The sequence below is a fragment of the Denticeps clupeoides genome, chromosome 19 (assembly GCF_900700375.1).
Source record: "Denticeps clupeoides chromosome 19, fDenClu1.1, whole genome shotgun sequence".
Lineage (NCBI taxonomy): Eukaryota > Metazoa > Chordata > Actinopteri > Clupeiformes > Denticipitidae > Denticeps > Denticeps clupeoides.
Genome location: NC_041725.1, coordinates 524353 through 542389, shown reverse-complemented (window position 1 = coordinate 542389; position 18037 = coordinate 524353). Strand labels below are relative to the sequence as shown.

General features: G+C 41.1%; 3 protein-coding genes across 6 annotated transcripts in view; all 3 read left to right on the top strand.

Annotated features, from left to right (window-relative positions):
• Window positions 1-1452, top strand: part of fat3a (FAT atypical cadherin 3a) — a 99774-nt gene extending 98322 nt beyond the window's left edge. For all 3 annotated transcript variants that reach the window (XM_028962664.1, XM_028962663.1, XM_028962662.1), the window contains one exon: window positions 154-1452. In XM_028962664.1, the coding sequence (XP_028818497.1) occupies window positions 154-701 (548 nt within the window). In that variant the 3' untranslated portion in view covers window positions 702-1452. The remainder of the gene's footprint in view (window positions 1-153) is intronic.
• A 4756-nt stretch (window positions 1453-6208) lies between these two features.
• LOC114769415 (major facilitator superfamily domain-containing protein 12-like) lies at window positions 6209-11193 on the top strand. 2 transcript variants are annotated; one of them, XM_028962400.1, is made up of 10 exons: window positions 6209-6602; window positions 6682-6892; window positions 8318-8450; window positions 8583-8762; window positions 8839-8931; window positions 9008-9100; window positions 9192-9362; window positions 9663-9757; window positions 9843-9967; window positions 10432-11193. In XM_028962400.1, exons 1-10 carry the CDS (start codon window positions 6338-6340, stop codon window positions 10494-10496), a joined length of 1431 nt encoding a protein of 476 aa, XP_028818233.1. In that variant the 5' UTR covers window positions 6209-6337; the 3' UTR covers window positions 10497-11193. The 2 variants fall into 2 exon arrangements, with proteins under 2 accessions (XP_028818233.1, XP_028818234.1); XM_028962401.1 differs by lacking the exon at window positions 9843-9967.
• Window positions 11194-11574: 381 nt separating this feature from the next.
• On the top strand, window positions 11575-15661 carry selenof (selenoprotein F). The gene is made up of 5 exons (XM_028962403.1): window positions 11575-11725; window positions 11884-12048; window positions 12613-12676; window positions 15123-15172; window positions 15251-15661. Exons 1-5 carry the CDS (start codon window positions 11681-11683, stop codon window positions 15380-15382), a joined length of 456 nt encoding a protein of 151 aa, XP_028818236.1. The 5' UTR covers window positions 11575-11680; the 3' UTR covers window positions 15383-15661.
• The last annotated feature ends 2376 nt before the right edge of the window (window positions 15662-18037 follow it).

Here is an 18037-nt window from a genome sequence, read left to right as displayed (position 1 = left end):
CTGTGTGGATGAAGATGACTGCTTCATTTGTGTGTGGATGAACTGCCACCATGACGCATGGTACCCTGCCCATCCAACCCCCAGTCTAACACAGCATGTCAGAGAGGCTGCCTGCTCTGCCCATGTAGGTGACTGTTTTCTCTCTCTCTGTAGTGTATCACTGGGACACCTCTGATTGGATGCCGAGTGCTCGATTGCCTGACATTGAGGAGGTTTCAGCCTACGAAGGAGGAGAAACCGCACTCTCCATGATGATGGGTGTTGCCTCAGACCTGGAGACAGACTATTATCTAGGTGGAGCTTATGATATTGACAGTGAGATTCCACCCACTCAGGGTGAGGGCTTTCAACAGTCCCCACCCCTGCCCTCAGATGACTATGATAGGCTTCCTGCCAATCAAGCATTCTCAGAAACGAAAAGTGCTGGATGTACAACTCGCCCAAAATTCCATCCCAGTGAATATTTGCCACCACACCAGCTACCAGTTACAGAGGGGCTGTGTGTTAACTCAAGGGAGGGATTCAAAGCACTTTTAGTTGAAGCCTTGGGAAGTGGTGACCTCAAGGACAATCTTTCAATAAGTATGAGACTTTCAGCCAATGCATTATCCACCTCTGATGTTTCTGGCCATTGTGGCTTTGAAGATTCTGAATCCGAGAGCTTGAATGATAAACGCACACAGCAACAAACGCAGGTGTGAAAAGACGTCATGAACTGCAGGTCTCCAGACATCCTACTTCCTTAACCTAGAGGACAAATGGGAATTGGGCATGTCCAGCTAAAAGCACAGAAGTTAAATGAAGCACTGCATAGAAGGGCTGAAAAAAAGATAGACCCCTCAAAACAAGTGAGTGAGAGAGAGAGATGTATGTGGGGGGGAAAGCAATATCACATACAACATCATTAAGAAAAGCTTAATGATATAAGAGAGTGAAGAGGAATACATCTGATAAGAGGTGTGGTCATTCCTCAGAATTCAGGGCTGAAAAGCAACGCATTCATCCAAAATGTTCACAGTGAAAGCAAGAGGAGAGTAGGGGGGAATGAATAGTAAATTGTATTGATGTATGTTTCTGTATATTGTACATAAATGATTTTGTAGATATTCATTGGAATTTGTAACAACTACTTTATTGTTTCTGTAACATTGTTTACTTATTCTGTCATTGCCAGACAATTACATTCCATTAAATCATAACCAAAAGAAACACTTAATTGTAATATCTATATGCACATACCTCTAGAAAGCTTTTTTTTTCCTTTTGTCTACAGCCATAATAACATAATTGGCTTTATCCCCTTTGTAAAATCCGATTCTCTCTGAAGACCCCAGAAAATGGTCTCTAATGTTAACAGTAATGACCATGGCCCTGGCCCAACTTTTTTTAAATAACTGTTTATTGTCTCAGTTCTGGTGTTCTCTTTTCTTAGTAAAATATGGGTTTATAAGATTTGCAACTCATTGAATTCTGTTTTTATTTCAAATTTACACAATTTATTTGGAAGTGGGGTTGAAATATTAAATTATTATGCCAGTGTTCCTTGTATTAAAGTGTACACACTCCAGCTAAAATGATTTTTGGTCTTTTAATGTGACTGATAACCTGTACAATTCAATTTTGAACAAACCTAAAATTTAAAAATAAAATAAAATAAACATTCAATAAGCTGGTAGCATACTGTGGGTTGCAAAAGTATTCGGCCCCCTTGAACTTTTCCACATTTTGTCACATTACAGCCACAAACATGAATCTATTTTTTTGGAATTCCAGATGAAAGACCAATGCAAAGTGGTGTACACTTGAGAAGTAGAAATCATACATAATTCCAAACATCTTTTACAAATAAATAACTGAAAGTTGTGGTATGTGTAATTATTCAGCCCCCTTTGGTCTGAGTGCAGTCAGCTGCCCATAGACATTGCCTGATGAGTGCTAATGACTAAATAGAGTGCACCTGTGTGTAATGTCAGTACAAATACAGCTGCTCTGTGGTGGCCTCAGAGGTTGTTTAATGGAATATTGGGAGCAACAACACCATGAAGTCCAAAGAACACACCAGACAGGTCAGGGATATAATTTTCGTTCCACTTCTCAAGTGTACACCACTTTGTATTGGTCTTTCACATGGAATTCCAATAAAATAGATTCATGTTTGTGGCTGTAATGTGACAAAATGTGGAAAAGTTTAAGGGGGCCGAATACTTTTGCATCCCACCGTAAGTGTGCACACCCTTAAAATAAAGCACTTTTTGATGCAAGTAGAGCACACAGTCTGCACAGCCCTCTTCAGGTTGTCTCACTGATTTTGGATCCTTTAAGACACTATAATGTAAAATATACGGATTGAAACAGGAAATTAGTGGTGGTGATGGCCAAAGGAACAGGTAGGTGTTCCAGCCTGCTTAGGTGGAACCTTGTTTTTTCTTTGACATGAACAGTCCTTCTCTGTATCGGTTCTCCCGCTCAGAATCTTTAGATCTATCCTCATTGCCATCTGGATCAGTGAAATTAATCATGTCCTCATATGACCCCATTAAACATCTTGTCCATGATGTGGTGAGCCAGCCCCTTGTAATATAGGGGAAAGTTTTCTGGGGAGCCATCTGTCTCCCTCTCTCAACATACAGCTTGTTCCAAATAAATATGAAAATGATATTTTTCTCTGATTTAATGCAAACGCCACACAAAAAAAACTCTAGCAGAGAGAAAAAAAGAAAGGAAGAACCCTTGGGGAAGAGTGATACAGAGAGGGACCCCCTGCAAGTGGTGTCAGTGCAGGGTTGGTGATTGTCCAATAGGAGAGAAATTCCTACAGTTGTAGGGTTGGAGAAGTTCAGAGTGTAGTCCAGTGTCATTGTATACATTATGTGTCCATTATGAGGCTACTGGTCCATTTGAAGATCCCTGAAGCTGTAGGTGGTAGGGGCTGTGGTGACCCTCTGGTTCGTTTCATGCTCAGTCATTGTTTAGCAGTTGCCAGGAACCAGGATTTATCTGATGGTCTCTTCACTGGAGTCTGCCAGTAGTCTGGGTGCTTGATTCAGTGTCTCGGAGAAAACAAACAGAAGCAGCGGCAGACGGTGTCATTGTGCGACTGATACTGAAATATGTGGTAATAGTGGTATATTGGTGCTACAGTGGCCCGGTACCCTAACTAGGACAGCCTAACTAGGGTGAATTGAAAACTGTACAGAAAACTTATCTGTACTTTTTGTTGTGTTTTTTATTTTAAAAATGAAACATTTATTTTTTTGTAAAATAATTATCCATATCTATAACAAACAAAACCAATGATTGTTTAATAAAAAATATACACAATTTTCTGTCAAATGAATTTACAATGATTTAAAGGATTTAGTTGGAACATGCAGGTAGGCCTCAAAAGAACTAGTAGCTATTAACCATTCTAGAAAAAAATATTGGCCTTCTCTGTGATCGATGCTACAAACATTATATCTTCATCCTTCATAGTAAAAAGCTCTTCTAGTTTTTGAAGGATTGGTATGATTTGTCCATAGGTGGCATTTTTCTCACATGACACACACAGTGTGTCCCCTCAGCCTTATATAAGTCCTCATCCTTCAGATGATCTAGGTTGTTCTTGGTGATTGCTTTTCGAAGGCGTGGGCCCAAGACTACTGTTGTATTGCTGGAAACTGCTCCATGAATCGCTCTCTCTAATGATAGAGAGAGTTCCATCTGATCTTAAAATCAAGGATGAGGGAGTATTGTGGAAGGCCTGTAAGAACAACAACAGACAACGTACATTTAATTATCAAACCTTTGATTGTTGACATAAATTGTTAAATGTGTGAATGTAAAAAAAAAAAAAAAGTATAATATATTAAACTGACTTGCCAATAATCTGTTGCTTTTCAATCAACACTTTTGGAAAGGGAGGACAACCACTGCTCTGATTTGGGCTGCCCATTTATCGATGCAAGCGATTTTGTATAGTGTGCTGCTAGATGTTCAAATCATCCTATTTTTATTCTCAAACTCTTCTAGAACATCAGAGATCTCCTCTGCCATAGCTTCACTGGTTTGAGATTGGTACACTGCTCTGGTGTGAAGGTCCTTCAGTTTTACACTGCCCTGGCTTGTGTAATGCATTGTAACAGTAAGATTGTGATCCTGACTGAGGCTGGTCCACCAATCTGATGTGATTGCCAGGTTAGATATATGCTTCAGCTCACTGATCACATTAGCCTTTTCAACATTATACCAGAATGAAATTAACGTGTCACTGAGAACTCCTGGAGGGAGTACAGTAAAAAGATTATAAACAATCATTCTTTCAGTTTTTCATCTTTATTGAACTATTGTGTAGACAGTACGCACGTACTGTCATTTCATTCATTTCATTTACGGCATTTATCAGACACCCTTATCCAGAGCGACTTACAATTTGTAGTTACAAGGGACAGTCCCCCTGGAGCAAATTAGGGTTAAGTGTCTTGCTCAGGGATACAATGGTAGTAAGTGGGATTTGAACCTGGGTCTTCTGGTTCATAGGCGACTGTGTTACTCACTAGCCTACTACCAACCAATCGAATCCTTTCAGACACTCTATACATTTGATCAATATATAGCCAAAGGTGCAAAAATGGAAAATGCAGTACTGGTATTGAACTTAATTTGACGATTACAGATTATGTCAAACATGATGTGATGTGACCCTGCTGATATGCTGTCACCTGGGAATAAACCACAAAAAACATCCAATTTTAGTAATGAGTAGCGAGACCCTTCATAGCATTGAAGTAAAAAGTATGATATTTGTCTTTCAAATGTTTAGTGAAAGTCGTAAGTTAGAGCAAACCTCAATATGTTAGAGCAGGTTGGAGGGCAAGTTTTTTGTTTTAGACAGAGACAGTACACACTATCTTTCCATGTCACTTGGTAAGACCGCTAGGAAGCAAGGTAGGAAGCAAACCACTGCCTGGCTGAGCCCAAACTTCAGGATGGACAGGAGAGTCTTATGGTTAACTCTATCAAATGCAGAGGGGTCTAAGAGAATAGGAACAGGTGAGTGTTTTGCTGATCTGACCGCATGTAGCTTCTTAGAAACAGCCAGAAGGGCTCTGTAGAATGACCTGCTCTGAAGCCAGCCTGGTTAGGATCTAAGAGGTTGTCCTGAGACAGATGAAGGGATAGCTGGTTGTAGACACGGACTTTAGAAAGAAATGAGACAAGAGACTCTGCAGTTGTTGATGTCTGCAGGAGCAGTGGTGGGTTTCTTTAGGATTGGAGGAACCCTGGCTGTTTTAAAAGCAGTTGGCACATTAAACCATTTATGATGTCAGAAATTAAGGGGATAAAATCAGGAGAGATGATTTGGAGCATTGTGGAGATGGGATCGAATAGACAGGTGGGTTGGGTTGCCTGTAAATATGAAAGCTTTGAAGAGGCTAGAGTAGGGGTTGGAGTAGTGAAGAATACCAGGCAGATTGGCTCAACCTCATATTGCATATTACTTTTATGCACACATTATGATAATGGAGTAAAGAAAAATGCTCAATTTCTTTATTAAAGCTTTTTAAATAATTGCTCAACAAATTATATAATAGTTTGTTATATGCAAGTAAGTTAATTTATCAGTTAACATTTTTATAGTAATACTCAAATTTTAATCAAATATCAAACTTATAGGCCATCTTTCGTCTCTCCTCAACTCCTGGATGTTAAAACGTTTTGACGCTTTTGGCTTTCCATGTAAACTAAAATAAAACCTTGAGTGAGCAATTTGATTGACAACGTAAATGAACGTGCCCTCAAGAATCCATCATGTGAGTTTGACGGGCTTTGCGAGTTCCGGTGTCCCTCTAGTATAGTGCTGTATAAGATTTGTTCGATGTTGTTGAATGTTATTGTATTTGATTGTTTAATAAAATAATTCCGATGGGTTTTTAATAGTTCCGGTGTCCTTCTAGTATAGTGCTGTATAAGATTTGTTCGATGTTGTTGAATGTTATTGTATTTGATTGTTTAATAAAATAGTCCGGTGTTTTACAGTAGCAGATTCGTCAATTTCTGAGATCGACTAGCGTGCAGGCCGAAATCCGACAGTCAGTGTTGACTTGTGAATGACTGAACGGATAGTGTTAATTAACACTAGTTTATATTTACTACCACTGACATAAAAACTTGGTTTTATTCAGCGCAGTCTATTTCGGAAATTGACGAATCTGCTGTCCTCGACATCTGCAGGACCTGAAGGTAAAATTGTTGACTCGTAACAGCTGATGGCGGGCTGAACCCTTTTCAGCCTGCGCGCAGAATGCGGCTTCCTGAATATTTTCTCAAGTTCAGATGAATTGGAGCTGGACTCATCATGCCCGATCATGACTCGTTGCCGCTTTTTAGGCGCTTCACCTACGCAGTGGGACACTTTTTAAACGACCTGTGCGCCTCCATGTGGTTCACCTACCTCCTGGTGTTCTACCATTACGTGCTTGGCTTCCAGAACACGTACGCGGGGCTGCTGCTTCTCATCGGCCAGGTCGCCGACGGCGTCTCCACGCCGCTGGTCGGGTTCGAGTCTGACCGCACGGCGGGGTGTCCGTCTTACGGGAAAAGGAAAACGTGGCATTTAGCGGGTCTGTCGCAGCTTGCAGATGGCCGTGCGCGCCGGGTCCTGCTGGACTGCGCCTGACAGCTTTTCTGTGTGTGTTTTAGGGACGCTGTGTGTGCTTCTGTCCTTCGCCTTTATTTTTAACCAGTGTCTCGGCTGCGGACCGACCACCCCGCAGTGGGCGAGCGCCACCTACTTCATCCCCTTTATCATCATCTTCCAGTTCGGCTGGGCGTCCACGCAGATCTCCCACCTGTCCCTCATTCCGGAGCTGGTGTCCTCGGAGCACGACAAGGTGGAGCTCACCGCGTACAGGTGGGTGGGTGCCAGGGTTGTCACGGTCACCTGGTGGTTGTTTATGGTGTGGAGATTTGCAAATGATCAAGCTCACTGTGATTGGACAGTCCTCTTCACTGTTCAAAATGTTCCCCTACTGCCTAATATGACCGTGGTGTCCCAGTAGGTAAGGAAGCACCAAGGTAGTGTCCCCAAACAGTGCTCACCATGACCATCACTTCACCGTCATGCATGTAACATAGCAAATCAATAATTTAAAAAATGCTTGCAGTCAGAAGATATTGGGACCTTCAATCAGGAGTGGTTGATTTACTCTAAATAAAGAGCTAATAGTTCCTCTTGGCTGAGGGAATAAGATTTTGAAACTGTCTCGAAACCCTCATATTGTATCTGAACTCTCTTTCTGAAATTCAGTCTCGGTGCAGAATTACAGCCACTTTGATCCAGATCCACAATGAGATTTCCCCAGGATGCGCCGTTTCGGTGTCTGTAGCTTTAAATGCTAATGAGGAGTGCAGCCTATAGAGGAAATTTGCGGAAATTACGTCATCAACACCAATCGCCAACCACAATGTTTGCCGCAGACAGAAGTATGACGTGACTGAACTACAAAATACATTTGTGCTCATTTTTACAACCAATCGCATGTTTGGAAGCCATGACGGTCGGTGGAGATAATGTTTTAGGGGAGGGGTGGGAAATTCTCTGGGTGGAAAAGGCATGAGAAATGGGAGGTGAACTTTCCCCTTATGACTACATCCGATCGTCTGCATTGCTGCTCCAAGCAGAATGACCAAAGCACTCTTTACACCTATTGCGGTTTTTATCCTGCAGGACGAGACAGGTTAGGGGAACTCGTATTAATGTTAAATAGTCTCACAAAGTGAAATTTTCATAATAGGGTACAGTCCCCCTGGAGACACTAAGGTTTAAGTGTCTTGCTCAGGGACACAATGGTAGTAAATGGGATTTGAACCTGGGTCTTCTGGTTCATAGGCGAGTGTGTTACTCACTAGGCTACTACCACCACTGCAGGTATGATTTGATTTTCATGGAATCCACATGCTCTATTTGGATAATGGAGTTGATGAGGAGAGTATTTTAATAAACATTCCCTTATTTCCATTGTTGGATTGAGTGTTTTCTGATGGCCATGATGATTGTTGGCTAAGGTTCTGTTTCCCCTCATATTAATAATTCATGTAATTTTGCCCAGAAGGTTCTTGTACCACATCCATATACAAGTTCTTTAACAATGTCTATGCTTTGGGTTCCAAAGGTGCCAGCAATTGAAACACATTAGATGAAAGTACTTTAGCTAACTTTCTTTCTTCAAGCCTTTTTTACTCATTTTAAAAAGCCGTTGCTGTAATAGTGGAGGGCACTGTATGATATAGAAGAATTTCATTGTGTTAATTTTTTTTTTTTTTTTTTTTTTTGCAGGTATGCGTTTACGGTAATAGCCAACATTACAGTATATGGAGTTGCCTTTCTCCTCTTCCACTTCCAGGCAGGGCAGGACGATGATTTGTCTGCTAAAGGAAGCCTTGGCCCTCTTGACATCCCTATATTCAGAGTAAGGACATTGAATTTCTTTTCCTTTGGTGCGTTTAACTAAGACAAATGCCACTGAATAAGTATAACATAATTTGCTTGGAATATTTATTAGTTTTAATAAAGAAATTCCATGTTTTGGTCCGTTCTCCAGAACCTTAGTTTGATTGTTCTGGGAGTCGGGGCCGTGTTTTCTCTGCTCTTTCACCTGGGTACCCGGGAGGTAAAGTCTGTCTCGGATTGCGATGAGCATGAGCCCTTGATGCACAGCAGAGCACGTTCCTCCACTCAGCTGCATTGGAAGCATTGGCTACTTGAACCAGCATTTTACCAGGTATCATCTGAGCAAACCAAATTTCAATGGTATTGCTACTGTATGAACATAAAGGAGTGAATTTCTTTGTCAACAGGTTGCTCTCCTGTATATGTCCACCAGGCTTATAGTAAATCTGTCTCAGACTTATGTGTCCATGTATCTCACAAATACACTCATGCTGCCAAAGGTAGGACCCTGGAACATGAATGACAAAATACGTTTTTCGAAGTTCAACTTCTCACCTTTCCTCTTCATCCCTGCAGAAGTACATAGCTACAATTCCTCTGGTCATGTACATTAGTGGTTTTGCATGTTCCTTTGTCATGAAGCCTTTCAGCAAGCTGGTTGGCAAACGTGTAAGTGTTTTTACCATTAAAAAATATTTTTGTAGTGTTTGATGGACGTAGATTTTTCATTTTTTTTTTTTTTCTTATTGACGTGTTTCAGTTGACTTATTTCATTGGGCTGCTGCTAATCTTGGCATTTTCGTACTGGGTGCTGCTGGATATTCACATGGCTGATGGGGTTTATGGAGCTGCTGTGCTGTTGGGGGCTGGCTCGGCGACAATACTGGTCATGTCCCTTTCCCTCACCGCTGACCTTATTGGCGAGCAGACAGTATGTATTTATTTTTACTTCCGGTCTACTGAAGTGTCAGCAACTGGTCAGATTCTTCTCAGTCATAGAGCCCTATTTTCAGCCCATATACACCATCTAACAAAAAAATGCCTAAAATTGGAGAAAAAAAAAAGAAAAAAAAGTCAAGCGATTGCTCTATTTAGATCCCTTGGTGGAGCAGTGGACATGTTTAATTCTGAACACCATAAACTAAATGGACCTTTTCCCAGTGGTTGACTGTCTGAAAAATAAGTAAATATATGAAGCGTGATTGTGGTGTTTGTTGGTGTCTGTCAACAGCAAAGTGGAGCATTTGTATATGGATCAATGAGTTTCACAGATAAGGTGGCCAATGGCCTGGGAGTAATGATCATTCAGGTCCTTCATCCCTGCCAGTAAGTATGTGTTTGCATATTGTATATACTTCCTGTCTTTCATGATCATCTGTGTCTCGAATTTTCTGTGTTTTTGTTTCTTCAGTACGCAGGCATGTTGCCCTGCATGTGTGTGGTATTACCATTACATCATGGTCATTGCAACAGGAGGAATGGCCGTTGTTGCCACACTGGCACTGTGTTCCATTCTCATCTGGCCTGTTCGCCTCCGTGAGTCGCACTATAAACACGAGCTAGAAAGCAGATTTACAAAGACATTACATTAATTAACATGGCATGATGAAAATGTTGCAGTTTATATTGTTTATCAAACTGCAAGATTTATGATTTAAAGTGAAAGTGAACTGATTGTCATTGTGAAACACTTCAGCAAAGCACACGGTGCACAACAATGAAATGTCCTCTGCTTTTAACCCATCACCTTTGGTGAGCATTTATTTAGATGTGCTGTGCTGTTTTGTGATTATGAATAGTTTTCCAGAATCCCCTGGGGAGTTCATTTTTTCAATATAGACATTGTGTGCATTAGATAATGAGCCAATTATGGGTTGTGCTAGAAATATTTCAGTCACAATACCTATCTAAATAATATTAATTAGAAATCATTCATCCTGAATTATGATGGAGAAAATGCTGGTCTCTGAGAAGACTTTATTATGCTGCTTATTCTGCAGGAAGGGCTATTGAGGTGACCAACATACAGGACATTGAGGACATCTCCCAGCATGCTGTCAACTGAGGCCCAAGCTTCTGGACCCTGTTGGCATTTCCTGAACCAAAGCAGTTGTTATTTAGTCGTCTTTATATGAAGTGGTGACATCTGATGACTTTTTGAAGGTGTTTTGTGTTCTTATTGCTCTAATTTTTTATATTGTGTTCATACATCACAGTACAGTGACTTTGGAAAATATTTCGCTTTTTATTAAAGGTGCCTCAAATCTTCCAGATATTAATAAGGATAGTTTTCTTCATTGAAGAAACAGTAAACAGTGCACTATGCAATTTCTTTTTTCCCAGATATAAATGTTGCATTTAGAAGATGCTAATACCACTATAGTTCAGTATATCTTCTTTAATCTTTTCACTTGAAATTGAGCTCTAACAGCTTTAATGTACTGTGCTTTGGGTGTGTAAATGGTGTAGGTGAACTCAGTTAAACGTCTGGTATTTACACAATGGATTGTGTCCCCAAAAAAGATACCTGTTTCATATCAGGGCTTATGTTCACCAACTGTGTATTTGCATAGTGTTTTCTGCAGATCTGTGTTTTCATTGGTGTACGGCACCATACTGGAAAATGGCAACATAGGGAAATGCTGAGGTGGTAGAATATTGTTATTTGTTATTTTGTTATTTGCACAGTGAGTGTGAACTGTTTAGCAAAATGTACAGTTATTCCAATGTCTTCATTGTCATTAAAGAGATTTTACACTGTATTGCACTGCTTATCAATGCAACGTGTAATGAGAGCGAAATGAAACGTTAGCACAGTCAGTTCTTGTGGAAGTAATTCAAGTACATGAGCGTCCACCAGCGAGATTTGACACGATATAAAACTCTAGTTGGCATGGGAGGTTAGACACGAGTTGGGCGTGTCCAAATAAACTGCATGTAAACTCACAGGATGAACTCATGACGCACACTGGCGTAAAGGTTTATGTCGCAGATTTCTGGGTTCTGCTGCATTTTACATAGAGTCCCGTTGGTATACGCTTATTTTTTTTAGCCCCGCTCAAGAACCGTTACAAACGATTGATTTGTTTCGTTTTATTTGACGGTTATCCAGCGTTTTGTTTCGTTTTATTTGTGCCTTGCGCCATTTTTTTGTTTTAAATTGACGAATCTGCGCGTGCTGTTGTCATCGTCATCAAATGGATCCGTGACACCGGCTCGCGGAAACCGGAAGACGACCACTTTCGTAAAATGGCGGGGGTGGTTAACTTTCTGCTGTTGCTGTCTTCGCAAGCGGTATGTATAATTTTAAAGTTGAGCAGGCCATAGTTCGGTTTTTAGAGTGCCACATTTAGCTTGTAGTTGTAAATCCGTGATCTCCTTCGAACTAGGCTTTCTCTGTATGCATGACGTGGCTTGTATGAGTGGAAATGTCGCCTGTCCTCCCCGCACAGCTCGCCTTCGGAGCCGAGCTGTCCTCGGAGGCGTGCAGGGAGCTGGGCTTCTCCAGTAACCTGCTCTGCAGTTCCTGCCAGCTTCTGGGGGAATTCAACCTGGAGCAGCTGGACCCCGCCTGTAAGCGGTGCTGCCAGGAGGAGGCACAGATCGGCCCGGGGAAGGTAAATTCTGGACTGGACTGCAGATCAGTAAAGGCGTCTTCTGTGGGGGATTCTAATTTCCTCATTTTCATACGAGAAGCTAGAATAATGAAAGAAAATGTGACTGGTATGCAGTCGAGGTCCTGATTACTTTCGGAGGTAACGTTTCAAGCACCAGGAGCCATAAGAAGCATCTGATACAAGACACTTAATTCATTCAGAGAACGAAAAGGCTGACACCTAGATGCCATTTGAAGGGCTTGGCAACAAACATTAATGCAACAAAAAACTTTTTTTTTCTATAAGTACCTTCAGCTCAGGAGTGTAAGCAATCGAATAATATCAGAATACTATTATTTACTAATAATCAACTGAAAATCTATTGTATAAATTGAGTGAATTCAGAATGAAATTCTATCATCTGTATCAGTAACCAATAAATGCTCATTTTAGATTACAATAGAAAATTAAAAAACTTTTTTGGAGGTTTCCTGTTTTTTTAGTGTCTGTCTAAATGAATATAGTGAGACCAATGCTGTATATGGCTGTGTATTTGTAAATGTATATAAAGTGTGTTTTTCTCAGCGCTACCCTGGTGCCATCTTGGAAGTATGTGGATGAAAATTGGGGAGGTTCCCTCAAGTCCAAGGTGAGAAATATTCAATCCCTACTTGTGATTTTTGGTGGAACTGCATTCTGGAAACATCCCACAAGATTGGTCTTGGTCCTTATCTGACCCACATTATTTCACCCTGGTGTACTGGTGTTTATATGCTGGACTTGAAATGGATTGTTACCTACAAAGTAGGGCTGCACAATATATTGAAAAATGATCATTATCACGATATTAGTATATGCGATGTCTGTATCTGAATTTATGCTGCGTCCGAAATCTCATACTATTGTGATGAGCCGTCGCCGCGAGGTCAGGAAAGGAGAAATCTGCTCCATCAAGAGTTTCGGAATAATGCTTTTTATTGAACGGAAGCCGGTAGGTGGCGCCAATAGCCAATACCTACTCCTCCAAATTTGACATCTCTTCTTTTCCTCCAGACCTACACAACTACGTCCCGGTGTAAAGTTTCTCCCCTTGCACACGCTACATTAAATCCCCATAACACACACATCCCGAACCCCAACAGAACACATAACATGGCTAACTATTTGCAGTCCCCGGCGCGTATCTCCCCGCAAGGCATGCTGGTCCCAACTCATTGGCCAGGCTCCGCTGCCACACAATAAATTGTATGTGGAAAAACATTATGCGAGTAGTATGTCCGAATTCATAGTGGGGATGCACCAATACCACATTTTCTAAAGTACACATTTTAAAAGTCCGCCGATACCGGGGACAGATGCCACGGTCTGAGAAATGTCTGTGAGCAGCGCGTAAGGGGTTAACCACAGGCGGCGAGTGCCCGCTGCAGCAAACTCTTGCAAGACCAGAGAAAATGTCCAGAGACAATCCACGTGCTTTGAAAATAGCACAGGCAATATAGAGTACATTGCATGTAGTGACCAGCCACTCTTGGAGAAAATGTGGGATTCCTGCGTCTCCTCCATGTAGTATGTGATTTCGGACGCAGCATTAATTTATGTGCCAAGCATTTGTGTGTCCAGATTTGACCAATCAGATGGGCCCTATCTTTATACGCGCCTCCAAAGTAGGTGATATAATGCTACTGGCTAGACTGGGCCATGTAATGTTAATTTTAACATTAAAAAGATGCTCTTGTTTTAAGACACTCTTGATGAGTGTATGGTTACATGTAAATAAAAAGTAATCTTTGAAAGCAATTCATATTGTGTTGACAGGTCTATGGTAACAGCAAACAAAAAATCACAATATCTGCTGAGGGCTGAGGGTTTTAAGTCATTCATAATGTTTAGAAGTCTAAATATTTGCAACTTTCTTGACAAATTGTTTCATTTTAGCCTGAATTAGATTTAATTAGATCAGATGAATATATATTACCTGTTTATTTTAGTATGACCATTACTACTACTTACTACTATTACTACTTTCTGTCAGTACCCAATGTGTTCTGTCCACCACACACACGTGTCAAATTCCTGGCCCCACAGGCCACATCCCTCAAGATCACATTATATAGAGCGACTATTATGACCACAAACTACAGATTCCATTGTACAGTGTGCACCTTGGTGACTGAGCGCCCGATGCACAACACTTTGGTGACATTGAAAGTGAAGTGATTGTCACACGTGATACAGTGCACACAGTGAAATTTGTCCTCTGCATTTAACCCATCACCCTGAGTGAGCAGTGGGCAGCCATGACCGGCGACCGGGGAGCAGTGTGTGGGGACGGTGCTTTGCTCAGTGGCACCTCAGTGGTACCTTGGCAGGCAACCTTCTGATTACGGGGCCGCTTCCTTAACCACTAGGCCACCACTGCCCCTGATTTTTTTAAATAGCTAATAATAATAATAATTTAAAAAGCATTTCTCTAGGGAAATGTTATATTGCAAGAAATATAGTTATGCAATATTGTTGTTTAATATTGCGATATTTTCCTACTGGAAAGTAAGAAGGTTTTATGAAACCAAAACAGAACTTTTGGTCCTGACCAGTTGTGACTCTTTGAGGACTAAAACAGGAACTGTTCATCATCCGGCTAACACCACACATATTGTGAAGCAGGGTGATTGCAGGAACTGCACAGCTAGTCTGCATAGAGTAAGATGAAGGCAGCCAAATATAGAGATTCTGCTCTATAGTGTATGGATTAAATTTTTCTGTCACTATGACTGATATCCATTACCTAAAGGCCTTTGCAGCCCGAACATGTCCAGCTTGGCGCTGTGCTCTGATTCCTATTGTTTTCTATGGGTTGCATGTCTGAAGAGCATCTTGCTACGTAGCCAGCTCCGCCACAGGGTGATGGGTTAAAAGCAGAGCACACATTTTTATGTGTACCATGACTTAATTTTCACAATAAAATTAGTTTTTGCCTTGTCATTGTGGGCTACTGTGTAGTCTCATTTGACCTGTCAGTTGTTTCTGTGTTGTTACAATTCAACTGAATTATTCACTAAATGTATTAAGATGAAAGTATTGTTTATTTTCTTTAGCTTTTGTCAGGAGCGACATGCCAAAGCTGTTCAAGGGCCTTCAGATTAAGGTGAGTGAACTTTTAGCTTTATTGGAATGGAATTTTGTCTTTCGCCAAATTTTATTGATTGTGTATTTATTATTTCAGTATGTAAGAGGTTCGGACCCTGTACTCAAGCTGCTGGATGATAATGGGAACATTGCAGAGGAGCTCAGCATTCTCAAGTGGAACACTGACAGTGTTGAGGAATTTCTAACTGAAAAGTTGCACCGCATTTAAACTGCTGTCTGTTTACTTTAATTATGTTTGAACATTTGTTAATATACACCCCAAAAAGCAATTTCTTAATTGTAATGTAATTCTACTAATTAGAAGAGGCTCCTCTTTTGTCAAACCTGTTTGTGTTGAGGTGCACATTAGTGAAGGCGTCTCAGGAAACCAGTTCTGGAATGGGAGGCTTGAAGTATCCAAGTGCACCTCTCAAGGCAGTTGCAAGGGGGACATCAACTGGTAATAAGTTTTGTAATTGACAAAATAAAATTTCCTGAAAATATGCAAGCTCTTTGTCTCATTGTACAGTATATTGGGATGTGATTTTTGACTTTTCAACCTGGTTCTGGGCATGTGCAAGATGGGTTTGGTTATTACCAATGAATTTATTTGAAGTCATAAAGTTGAGTGTACTTGTATACATTTTAAACTTATTTTACTCAGGTCTTTCAGAGATTCCTCCCCTTTGTGCCTAGCTATCTGTTCTTACCCTGATTTAAGAATAAGTGCATGCAAGTAGTTTAGCTGGGCAGTTCTGATCCAGAATGTAAATTGTATCGAAATTTGATTAGTGGTTTGCCAAATGGGCAGTAGTCACTCACACAAGTTAATTTGTAAGTGTTGCAGATTTGACTAAATTAAGGCCTTAAATATCAAAAGGTCTTAAAAATTAAAAGGTCTTAAAAATACTGCACACTCAATATAAATTTGTAATGGTATCCTCTAAATAATTTGGCATATTTCTAATATGTTTTGAATTTTTTACGTATGAGGTCAGAGTTACTGGAACAGCCTATGGAGGAAGATTCTGCACTCACCAGCGGATGTGTTCTGAGAGTGGGATTCTCTTCATATAGAAAATTACATTAGTTTTTTGGGAATAGCCTAGTGAGGAGAGAAGAGTATGCTCCTACATTTGTTTTTCTAAATCAAGTAAAACAGGCATTCATTTACATTTACAGCATTTATCAGACGCCCTTATCCAGAGCGACTTACAATCATTAGATACAGGGACAGTCTCCCTGGAGCAACTTAGGGTTAAGTGTCTTGCTCAGGGACACAATGGTAGTAAGTGGGATTTGAACCCGGGTCTTCTGGTTCATAGGCGAGTGTGTTACCCACTAGGCTACTACCACCTTTGGTAACAGGAAAGCACTCAATGGAAAGCATTCAATCTGTGTAATTAAAAGCTTTACTAAGTGCAGCATAGACATTTACATTTATGGCATTTGGCAGACACCCTTATCCAGAGGAAATTACAACGTGCTTTCCTGTTACCATAATTGAAGCAATCAGTTCTGGAAAACTAGGACCATGAATACAGTCATTTTATTCACACTTTACAAGTTAGTCTAAGTAATCTCTGAAGAGGAAGGTATTAAGCTGCCGTTTGAAGATACTCAGTGACTACTGTTCTGACCTCGAAGGTAAGTTCATTCCACCACCTAGGAGCCAAGATGGAGAAGAGTCTAGACGAGAGTCTTCCTCGTACCTTCAGCGGTTGAGGGACCATGCGACGTCAAAAAATAAAGACCATTTTAAAGGAAAATGAATATATAATAATATATTACTTAAGATAAAATACAATTAATCTTGTATTTTAGAAGAACATCTGTACCTCACAGTGTCTGTCAAGGGAAAACGACCCTGAGGAAGGATCTTAAATTTGATGAAAGTGGCCTTAAAAAAGGTCTTTAAAAGTTGTAAATTAGGCTTCCCTACACCCACAGAAATTATGTGGAACCTTGAGCGTAATCCTGTTGCAACAAAGCAAGTTCTATAAACTCAGAATACTCTGAAAATATATTGTTCTATTATGTACTGCATGTGCCAAGACGACTAGATGTACATTCGAAGTATGCATTATGCACGTAAGGGGCTCCTAGGGCAACTGGCAATTTAAGACAGACACCAAGGCATTTGGCGTTCCTCACATTGTAGGTACCATGTGGTCTCTGGAGGTGTGCTCACAGTCTCCAGCCACGCACTTCAGGGGTATAGTGGTAAAAAATCTGCTATATGCAGTGAGCATAACATTTTCTTTAGATCAAAATGTCTTGGGCTATGCAAAATGAGCGGCCGGAAACTTGGTATCTGTGACCTGGTGCCTAATTCAGCTTTTGAGAGGAAGGTTGTGACACAACATGTACAGCATTTACCAGATGCCCTTATCCAGAGCGACGTACAATCAGTAGTTACAGGGACAGTACCCCTGGAGAAATTTAGGGTTAAGTGTCTTGCTCAGGGACACAATGGTAGTAAGTGGGATTTGAACCTGGGTAGTAGCCTAGTGGGTAACACACTCGCCTATGAATCGGTCGAAGCCTTTTATTAGCCAGGACCTTTAGAACCAGCAGGGCAACAGGGGAGGCATTCACAACCTCACCTCACTACCCCCAGAGGCGACCCTATTGGCTGTCAACGCTACTCAACAAAACCCTAAACCCTACCCTAACAAAACACAGCATCCGCTCTGTCCCCAATCCCCAACAACAAAATCTCCCAACAAAGTCCCAAAACACCTAAGTCCACACATTCAGTCCCAGTACCGCCCTGGAGTGTGTTGCCTTCTTCCTGGATGCTGCTCCGAAGTCGTCTCCTGGGTCGCTCCAGCCGGAACCGGCGACCTCGGCTAGCCTGCCGTCACAGTCTCCTCTCCAGGAC

Bases quoted from the DNA above. Each gene is read 5' to 3' on its own strand.
- LOC114769415 (XM_028962400.1), top strand. From the start codon at position 6,338: ATGCCCGATCATGACTCGTTGCCGCTTTTTAGGCGCTTCACCTACGCA. The intron at 6,603-6,681 runs GTCTGTCGCAGC...TGTGTGTTTTAG, and splicing joins GAAAACGTGGCATTTAGCGG to GGACGCTGTGTGTGCTTCTG. The intron at 6,893-8,317 runs GTGGGTGGGTGC...TTTTTTTTGCAG, and splicing joins GTGGAGCTCACCGCGTACAG to GTATGCGTTTACGGTAATAG.